General features: G+C 45.2%; 1 protein-coding gene across 1 annotated transcript; it reads left to right on the top strand.

The window, feature by feature from the left end:
- Positions 1–7,311: 7,311 nt before the first annotated feature.
- On the top strand, positions 7,312–9,309 carry LOC135634590 (U-box domain-containing protein 4-like). Its single transcript, XM_065144979.1, has 2 exons — positions 7,312–8,400; positions 8,496–9,309. Exons 1-2 carry the CDS (start codon positions 7,417–7,419, stop codon positions 8,565–8,567), a joined length of 1,056 nt encoding a protein of 351 aa, XP_065001051.1. The 5' UTR covers positions 7,312–7,416; the 3' UTR covers positions 8,568–9,309.
- Positions 9,310–11,033: the final 1,724 nt, after the last annotated feature.

Here is an 11,033-nt window from a genome sequence, read left to right as displayed (position 1 = left end):
TGCATCGAGCTGGTTACTGGCCTTCGCCTGCTCTTCGCTCACACTTCTGAAGCACTTGAAGTGTTTGCACTCCTTGCGTTGAGTTAGCTACTGTGATTCACCTTCTCAATGCCATTGAACTTCTGGAATGCAGGAAGTTTTCACCCCAACTTGGAGTAATTCTCTAATAGATTTGGTCGCCTCTGGGATTGTACCGTCTTCTCCATCAACCCTGTCGCCTACTCCCCTGAGTAGCGAAGGTACAGCACCGCGTACTGACTACTTCGTTCCTTGGTCGTGCACTCTTGCATGACCCGAAGTCCTTCACTTTCGACTATCTTGATGAGAAACTCATTGACACCGGTCTTACGAAGTTCCTTGGCCTCTGCCCTTCAGCCTTGTCTCGGTACTTGGAGTTTGCCTCTGCATGCTCCACCTCCTCGGCCCCTTTTACGACCAAGCGCTCTCCCTCCATAAGAGCAAGGGATCAATGACTTTCACGGAAGTCCCGCCTCTGCGGTACCATGGCGCTGCCATGCCCATGGCACTACTATCCGTCGCCTCGCATCTGCATCCCTTTTCTTCACGATCAGTAGAAATGTCTCTGTAGCACTCCTCTGAGTCCACCTCCATTCTAACTGATGCTTGATTTTGGGTAGCTAAGTCCCTCTGGACTCGTCGTCGCTTCCTCGCCCCTTTCGACCCCCTGCTTCAACACCTCTGTGTTCTCCAAGCAGTCCGTCTGGTCGATGGAGAGACAGACTACAACTCCCATGCACGGCCTCTGCCATCACGTTGTAGGGTTTGCACTGATTCTGTTCTCCTTAGCTTCCTTGGTAGCAACGTTCGCTTACTCGACCTTGTCCACTGACTTGTCGGGCTCCCTTAAGCGAATATGAGCTCTGGAGTAGTCCAACTCTCCAGCTGCTTCGATCATACCGCTGTATGATCAAGTCCCTCCCATAGGACTCACTGGTACTTGCATTCGAACTTTTCCCTTGGTGGAACACAGCCCCCATATGCTGATGACCAAGGCTTTCATCCGATGCAAAATTCGATGCACGCACGGAAGACCCACCTCTGCGGTACCATGGCTTTCACTCCTTGAATCCATAGCCCTTCTTGTCGCCGTGTTGTTCACCGAAGTGGAGCTTCCAGTAGCTCCCAATCATACCTCTGTATGATCTAGTCCCTCACGGGGCAAAGTCGTGTGTATCGCATTGCCACGAACTGTTCCACCACGATCCGCTGCACCATGTCGCCTCCTGGTGACTTCTCCATTGCATTCTGATCCTTGTGGAAAAACTCAAATTGTGAACCCTCCATGTGTGGCCTCTGCCAATACATCGCAGGGTCTCCTCTACCTTCGATTTTGTTCGCTCCTCTGGCAATCGACCTTCATCCACCCACTCTTGGGTCACACCACGATAAAGCACCGCTCTAGGATAGTCCGTCGCCTAGTAGCTCCCAAAGTCCCCCGACTTCGCTGTAATTAGTGCACCATTGTCTGGATCCTGGGTCTCTACCCCTACCAGCACAATCTTCGCTGCGCACCGCCTCCTTTATAGCAACTTGAATGACAACACTGTGGCATATTCTTCAAGAGTACCCGCCTCTGCGTCCTCTTGCCCCGTGCTAAGGCCTTCTGATCCCAACTTCGCCTCCGCAAATTGAGTCGCCTTAGTTCCTCCATCAAATGCTCCTCCGAGATAAAGTGCATGTGCCCAGAAGCTCCCTTCGTCTTTGGCACCATGCAAGATGAGTCCGCTCCGATAGAATGAATGACCCATGGAACAACATGATCCTGCTCTTGCCTCTGCAAGAGTTCATGTCCTTGACCTTTGTCCAAGGAAAGCACTATGCCTCTGGTCCATGTTCCATCTTCTATGCTGGCTTCCTTCATGCGGCTTGGGTACTTCGCCAAGTTACACCCAAGTTGCTCTGCTCCTCGTTTTTGCATTGAGTCGATGGTGGCCCTCGCGCCCACCATTCCACGGGTCAGCCCTCCCTTGAGTCCGATCTCCATATCGACTCCAAGTATGCCTTCATTTGTGTTGCTTTGGGTCACTCCCCCACTTGATCTCGCAATGCATCCACCAATGCATTCTCTCAAGCGAGATCATGCGACGACTCCTCGCCGCTTGCTCAGTCCATTGAACTTCGTGGAGTTGTTGTTTGTTGAGGTACTCCTCCTCAACTTGTGAGGTCCGTCGCACATGATTCTCCCTCTGGAGAGCCGAGACTTATCCCTCCTGGACAACTGTCCCATTGGAGCAACATCTCTCTTCGTTTCGGAGACCACCATCCCCTTGGACTACTCCGATCTGCTGAACAAACTGTGCATTGTTCTGCCTCTTGCAAACACACTTGCTAGATTGCGACTCCACGTCAATACAGTCCCCGCTGCACCCCTCAAGGCCTAGCAACATGCTGAACTAGTTGCACCATTCAGCCTCCTACGGATGTATCCTTTACATGCCGAAGAGAAAGTTTCAATGCTCCATGGCGCCGAGTTTCGGTCGCCTTGGGATGGCCACGAACATTCCGTCGTCCGCATACAAGCCCATGTATGAGTACCAAATTCTTCGAGCTAGCAATTCCCCTCACCTCTGTGAGCTTTGCATAACTCTTTTGGTCGTTGAGCAACTCATTCCACCTTGCATGGTCTCATTCTTTACCAAGCGCCTCGCTTGCCTTGAGCACCATCAAGTATAGTTGTCAACGTTGAGCCGTAGCTCAAACTCAACCATCCCAACCTTTGTGCGCTTCACATTCTTCCAAGCTTGTCTGTTCTCGTGGTGCCTCTTGCGCGAAGGGTTGGCAATTCCTCTGAATGCCAATCTCAGATGCCCGCTCCTCTGAGCGACTCCTCTTCCCAACATCTCCATGCCCGTTTTCCACCAAACGGTCGCGCGTGTGCTGACAGCCCTCAACGCAGTCCTGCTAGGTCCCCCACGTTTGCATGCTAAGTGTTTCTATGAGTGCTTGTCCCGCTCTGATACCATCTGTCACGGACTTAGCTGGTTTTGCCTAAGTCGTGCGGCACCCTTGCGTGTCCGTCCGCAAGGGTCAGCCTCCCCGAAGCCTCCCATGGTCCCTTAGGTCCCACAAAAGAGAGAACAGGACAGAGAAAAGGCCTCACTCAGGATCCACAAGCAAACATCTCCGAAAAACACTTTATAGACAATGCAAATTACAAACAGACTTTACAAGCTCTGAACAGTTGCACAACAAAGGGTAAAATGGTCCATTACAGACCGAAAATCTCTCACACGTGTCCACATGACACAACCTTTATTTACAAGCCTAAAGCGGCCACCGACCCAACTAAAATGGGACTATCAAGCCTTCGACCGTCCCCCTACATGCTGTACAATGCATGAACATACCACAAGACACAGACATACATAAGCATTATATCAAACACCCTGTTTAGAAGTTTGTCCGTGACATCCTGGTGCAATCAGGGTCCGAATGGTTAGCTCCATTCGGACCAATTTCAATCTTTTCAGGGGCCCAATTGCCCCAAGATTAAGCTAATGGGATCACCTCCCATTTTCCAACTTAATCAACGTGCTAACTACGATTAAATCTAAGACAATTTCTGCAGCTTTGCTCCGATGCGTCAATCGCTTCTTCCGGCGAGTTTCCGGCGAACTTCCGTCGATCATCCGATGAACCCTCGGTGATTCTTCTGCGGACTTCCGGCAAACTCTTGGACTTTGCGACGATCCACTTGGCGAGTTCCGACGAGCTTCGCTTGGCAAGCTTCTGGACTTCTCGGATCTGTTCTCGCAGAACCTCCGACGACCGTCCGAACTTCCGTCGAACTCTCGAACTCCCAACGTGATCATGATCTTGACTCCGGCGCAACTCCTGCTGCTTGTCTAACTTTCATCGTAGTTAATCCTGCACAACAAAACAAAACTTCGATCAAGACAATTAATCCTAAGCAATTTAACCAAGTTGTCCGGCATGTCATTGGTCCCTCGACGCTTCGTCCGATTCTTTGGCGCATCGTCCTCTCCTACAGCCTATTGCCCAATCGGCCAGTTGACTCCGCAACTCCGATATCCTTGGCACAATACCCGCTCTTCTTGGCCCGATGCCCGAGTCCACGGCTCGAAGCCTTCTGTCGATACGTCGACCGATCCACCGGCCCGACGTCTAATCTTCTGACATGTTCCTCCGGCACAACATGATGTTCCTGCTTTAATTGTCTCATCCTGATCGAAGCACCCTGCGTCACTCAAAACGCAGATTAAATCATAAACATATATCAAGTAGTTTCATCATCAAAATACGAGATTCAACATCAACAAACCGGCCTCCGCCCGACCGAGGTAGTTCCTTAAAACCGAAGCCATGCTCCGGACCCCTCTTACGGCAATCGACGCATAGCTTCCTTTGGGGGGGGGGGGGAGTATGCTGAGGGTAATAATTATGATAAGACTCGCATGATATCAGCTGGCCCAGAGGATGCCCCACGGGCTGACAACGCTTGGTCAACACGGACCGGAACGCCTACCAAGGCACATTAACACTTCCCTTCGGTTGGATCCCTCACGCCACGCCAACGGTGATGTCAGAGGCCACCAGGGGTACAATCCTGCTCCCTACGGGCAGGCACACCAGATAACGGTAATTCTCACTATAAAACCCTCGCACCTCGAAAAAGTGAGGGAGGGACAAAAAAAAACCCCATACGGCTCTTCATTAACTTGGTCGTCGGAGGGGTCGGGTCGAGCTTCCCTACCCGACCTGTGTGCAGGGACAAAGACGGGGCGCCTCCCATCGCGTGCCCAGGCAAGGAGTCCCCTCCCAGAGGAAACGACAGCCCCCACCCCCCCCCCCCCCCGATCAGACTACCGCGGTATGCCGCCTCAGCAATCTCAAAAGTCATTCCAAGACGATCCCTAATCATTCGAACCCGAACCCAACCGCGTCGGCCCCGAGACCACGGCTTAAGGTTGTTTACACTAGCATATATAACTAACATATATAATTAGCTCCGGTTAGATGTCTAAATTTGGATGAAACTATAATCATGATTTAGTTCAAACCAAAATCGAAATGGTTCAATTTTAATCACATAGGATTATAATTGAATCAATTTAGTTTTGATTCTGATTCAAATCGATCAAATTATAAAAAAAATCATGATTGAAGATTTTATTTTACATATTTATTTTTATGTTATTCTGTACATCCACTTTTCAAGATGAAACTTAGATCAAAATTTTATAATAAAATTATGAAATTTTCACTACTTTAAATTAATTTTAATTTAAAATATATATTTAAAATAGAATCGAAATTGTTGAGATTCCGTTTGATTCTTCTAATTCCAAAAATCTGAAACTAAATCGTAGACAAAACATAAAAGAACTTCACATTACGCATGTGATTAATAAATTATTTTATATATTTCTTTCTAGATGATTTTTTATTATTAAAATTATGCTATTTGGTCTTCCATAAAATAGAAAATAATTCAATTAAAATATATTTTGTGATGCAGCTGAGTTCCTTATGATACAAGAAAATCAGTCTGTTTCATCCAAAAGTTTGAGTTGGTAAATGAGATATGATATATTAATTTTATAATTTTAACAATTGTTATTAATCTTGAAGATTTTGTAAATACTTATGTAGATTTTCAAGCATGATCCAACTTTATAATATAATAAAACGACAACGATATTTTGCTCATGCATTTGTTCATCAATAACTGTTATCTTTCTATTCATTATCTGGATTGTATGAAGATTAGCAAGAGACTAATCATTTATGAGTAAGAGTCCCATGAAGCTTAAGTGAAATCAATTAAGTATTTGTAGATTGTATCACCCTCAATACACAAAATGTGATTCCCACTTCCTTCTAGATCACAATAATATATAGTAGATGATCCATCATCATCAATCAATGTTACAAACCATGTACGTGTTTAATCAACACCGACAGAAACGCATGGTTTTCGTCATAAATATACTTTCATTTAATTTAAATATATTGAAGCAAATATTCAAAATTAAATTGTGATTTTTTTTTCTCGAGTCATAAATTTTTTGATCGATATCTTAGCGTCAAACGATCAACACCTCGATGCTAATCGATCGTTATCTTAGTGTTAGGTGGTCGGCACTATGTGGCTTCGTACCAATATTGTTCTTCACTATTCAATTAATGTCACATGTTTAAACATTACTCTATTTTGAACTTGATAAGGTGGAGCGACGTTGACGCTCAATATGGACGAACCACTTGCCCCATAAATAGTGTTTAAAGTGAAAATAATAATTCTAAGATATCATTATACAAAAACCTAATAAGTACATTCCAAACATATTATCGAATTGTTTAACTGACTTATTTATTGACTTGAGCATTAGAAAGATATCATTGGATGTACTCGTGAAAATAATTTTTCTAGGTTTCGGCTTAAATTAGTTAAGTTCGTTTGGAAAAAGGGACCCGGTTGGATCTTACTGCAAAACCATTTTAATATATATTTTATATATAAAAATATGACAGCTTGTTACATATGTAAAATATCATTAAACCATTATATATATATAATGAATCTTGACTAAAAATTTATTTTTACAAAGATGATAATCTATTAAGAATATTATCGAGATGAAGATTTTATCGTCGGATCTCATATACCATAAATTTGATTTGATGTGATTATAAATTAATAAATTAGAGATCAATTAATGGATCGAGTTCTTTCTCATCTGTGAGTGTGCGATGTTATTATTATTTTTGATAAAATGGTTTTATCGTGCTCGAATGAGACGTATAGAATTACTAGGATTTCATCCCAAGAGTTTGGTGAGTTAACCCAAGTTTAGTAGTTTCTAGAATTTCATCCTAAGAGTTTAGCGCGATCCTAAGTCTAATATATTTTTTCTATTATTATCTCTATTCTCTTTTTCATCCCAAAAACATTCGCTAATTCTCATATCAGCTTCCATATAACTTTGACTATTTGCATCTCTCTTAGCCATCGACCTTTCTTGATCATAACAATGAATTGTGTGTGTGTGTCTCTCTCTCTCTTTGTGTCCGGTGGGTCCCGGAAAAGCCCTCGAGTACCTTTCTAGTCTTTACAAGCGTTGGGCGGGTACGTAAGTGGGTCGCCAGTCATGGATGCCCCTTACTTGCACTTCTTGACTCGGGGAAACCAAAGCATCAACGCACCGACCGTCTACCTATGAACTCGATTAAGCGCAACCAACTTCCCACGTGTGGACGCCTTGTGCCACGTGTGAGCTCCACACTCTCCACCGCGTCCCCCATTCGTATTAATTGCTTCGCCTCTCTTCCACACCCAAAGAGGCCAATAGAGCATATCCCGCCCACCGCGTTGCTTTGTTTACCCGAAACCCCTCCATCTTTTGTCTCGAGTTGGCTTGGAGATCGAACACAATGGAGATGATGGTGATTGAGAGCCCGCCGGAGTGCCCCGGCTACATGGGACGGAGCTACAGCGACTACAACAGCGACCGCTGCGGCGAGTTCCCCCTCGCGGGATCACCCTCTGCCTCTGCTGGCGGCGCTTCCACTCTCCGATGTCTTCTGGTTTCCTCCGCCGCCGACTACTCCGACGAGGTGGTCCGCGGACTCATCTCCGACCTCGATTCCCCCTCCGTCGAGTCGAAGCGTCGCGCCGTCATGGAGCTCCGCCACCTCGCAAAGCACAGCCCCGAGAACCGCCTTCGCATCGCCCGAGCCGGGGCCGTCGCTCCGCTCGTCTCCCTCCTCTCCCACCCGGACCCGCAGCTCCAGGAGCACGGCGTCACCGCCATACTCAACCTCTCCCTCTGTGACGAAAACAAAGGCCCTATCGCCGCCGCCGGCGCAGTCCGCCACCTCGTCCGCATCCTCCGCTGCGGTACCCCCGCCGCCCGCGAGAACGCCGCCTGCGCCATCCTCCGCCTAGCCCAGCTCGACGACCTCGGGGCCGCCATCGGCCGCTCCGGCGCCATCCCACCCCTCGTCGCCCTCCTCGAGACCGGCAGCTCCCGCGGCAAGAAGGACGCCGCCACCGCCCTCTTCGCCCTCTTGGCCGGCAAGGAGAACAGGGCCCGGGCCGTGGAGGCCGGGGTGGTGCGCCCGCTGCTGGACCTCATGGCCGATCCGGAGTCCGGCATGGTGGACAAGGCGGCGTACGTGCTCCACCGGGTGCTCTCGGAGCCAGAAGGCCGGGCGTCAGCGGTGGCGGAGGGCGGCGTCCCGGTGCTCGTGGAGACGGTGGAGGTGGGCAGTCAGCGGCAGAAAGAAGTGGGGATGCTCTCACTCCTCGAGATCTGCCAGGAGAGCGCCGCATTCCGCAAGTTGGTCGTCCGCGAGGGAGCCATCCCGCCGCTCGTCGCGCTCTCCCAGTCCTCTTCCAGGAAGATCAAGGACAAGGTTGGTACCCTGACCTGCGGTTACTCTAACTCCAGTCATCGTTTTCTTTTTTGTATTCTAATAAATCAGAAAAATAATTTTTATTAATGGAACAGGCGGAGTCGTTGATCGAGCTGTTGCGACAGCCGCCCACTCCCGGCATCAACCGGGCGAAGGTGGTGGAGTAGTCCGAGCAAAGGACACGTGGTGGTTCGGAGAACCATGGCGGGTGATAATGTAAATATGTAGCTTCGAGTGTGTGTACAGATTTTGGTTGTATTTGTAACAGAAAAGAAAGAAAAAGACTCGACGGTTCCCACATGGCAACTCCATTCGTCGCTGCTTCCGAAGTGGAGAGAGTGCTATGCGGATAAGACGGGGACGCGAGTTAAGTGCTCCGCGATTGGTGACGGAGGAGTGTTCCGGTGGAGGGTGTGCAGGCCGTCTTGGAGCGTGGTATATGAAGCCACGTGTAGGTCGGCATGGGCAGGGCCCGAAGGATTCGAGGCTAGAAGTACTTGGTCAGTGGGGTTGGTAAGTGGGGTCATTTATTGGAGACATGGGGACTCGGTGGCCTGTTCTCAGAGAGAAGCAAGAGACGTGGGGCGCATTCTGTCCCAAGTATCTGTGCCCCTGTTTTAATTGGTACGATGCGGTTTTCTTGCGACACGGTCAATAAATAAAAGTTGATGTCACTTCAATCCTCCATATGATTCCAAGGACTAATCGTTGAATGAAGTCATGACCTCCTCGCCGCCCACCGTTGGATAACGACACATTTATGTCGCAGGGGCAAGAATCCTATATCTATAGGAAACGTCATTTCTTGGTGTCACATTTGGTACGAGCGTATGTGTGGACATCCTTGTAAAATTTGATACATATGTATGTAACTATGATCAGAATCAATATATCTGTGTTTTACTCATCGTTTGGCAGAATAACAAAGCAGGTACAAATATTAGTAGTATGAAAAAATGTGTTCAAATATGTTTGTTCGTAGTAATTGCAGCTTATTGAATATATATATATGACTGCATGTTGGATGCACTGTTAGTACATCACCATCATCAGAAAATTTTGAATTATTCAAATTTAATAAAATAGGATGAATTGAGATTGTATTTTATAAATATGTAATTATATTGAATATATCTTGATATTCTTTGTTTCTTTCTTCATCTTTAGATTCTTATCTAATGATCAAGGATGTAATTCTGGGTGTGAAAATTATTTTATTTATTTCATATGCCCTGCCAATGTTAAGTCCAGAAAGATTTATATAAGCAATTGTTAGGTTACTAATTTTCAAGTTAGATGTTAATTTAGAGTCAAGTGAGGCGTTTTTCAACTTCAGTTGATAAATAATTCATTCTCATATGCTTCAAAAACTTAAAAACGTATAAGATTATATTACGAATATTCCCAATAAATTTTTTCAAAATATGTCAATTATTTATACGATAGACGTTAGTTATAAAGATGATAGTATATTTTTCTGTATGTTGAATATGAAGATGATTGTGTTGCTAGTCGCATAATGATAAAGTGTCGATCATGTCATTATTCTTATATCAACAAATCATTTTTATTTAAGAGATTATTTTCAAAACTCAAACTTTAGATCGAAATAATTTTACCATTGAAATGACAGCAATTAGGAAACAAGGCATGAGCTTATGTTTCTTTCATATTGTTTGACAATGTATAATATACCACCACTCTCGTAAAAGAGCCGAAGCAAACTCTAACGACTTCCTCCGTTCCCACCAATTGAAAGCCCAAAAGGGCATTCGAAGCTTGTTCATTTGTTCCTTACCCACACAGGAAGGCAACGAGCAGTTTCTCTTCTCCTTTGTCGTCTTCCATGTATTGTCTCACGTCTGACTCGTCTTCTTTCCAATTGAAGTGTCAAAAGTTCACATGGAACCTCCACAGACATGGAGGAGTCTTCTTGACTTGGTGACTTGCTTTGGGCACTTTAACTTAGCATCCAAGATAATAATAAGCTTTGGGATCTAATGTTGCAGCGTAGGTGGGGATTGGTTCTGATACAGCAACAGATATCAACAGTGAAGCGTGTCTTGATTCGAAGATCAATCATGTCTTCTTCGTGATCATTGGTAGCAAATGAACCCACCAATCTATTTGTCAGCTGTGTAGAATTTGATTAGTACAGACGGATATGCTAAGATGTATATTGAAGCCGAACGACATCAAATGGTTGGCCATTGTTTGATCGGTAGAATGCACTCTGTCAATAAGAAGGACCACATCAATATGATATTGCTGGTAAGGGTTTGAATCGAAGCATTCTCAGATTAATAGTCTGAACAGAACATAAAAGTCAATATGATAAATTAAAAACAATTACTTGGGTCAAAAAAAAAAAATTATTGTTGTGAATGATTTGAAGCGTCAAACTTGCAACCTAAAGATGCTTTAACTCGTCTTAGTGTATCATACGATTAATTAAAGAGAAAATTTGCTTTCAAAGATAATTTAAATAGTATAATTAATTCAAAAGAGCCTATTTTAGAAAAATTTTATTTTTTATTGTAAAAATAAAAAAAATTTATTTCTATGTAAATACGATTTATTAAAAAGAAGATTTGGTTTCGACTAAAAATATTAACTATAATTAAATGAAAATT

This window comes from Musa acuminata, chromosome BXJ3-4 (genome assembly GCF_036884655.1).
Source record: "Musa acuminata AAA Group cultivar baxijiao chromosome BXJ3-4, Cavendish_Baxijiao_AAA, whole genome shotgun sequence".
NCBI classification, from domain to species: Eukaryota; Viridiplantae; Streptophyta; class Magnoliopsida; order Zingiberales; family Musaceae; genus Musa; species Musa acuminata.
The sequence above is the reverse complement of the archived record's forward strand: the minus strand, read 5'-3'. Positions and strand labels throughout refer to the sequence as shown.

Coding starts and splice junctions, on each gene's coding strand:
- LOC135634590 (XM_065144979.1), top strand. CDS start 7,417: ATGGAGATGATGGTGATTGAGAGCCCGCCGGAGTGCCCCGGCTACATG. Junction 8,401..8,495: donor CCAGGAAGATCAAGGACAAG/GTTGGTACCCTG, acceptor TTAATGGAACAG/GCGGAGTCGTTGATCGAGCT.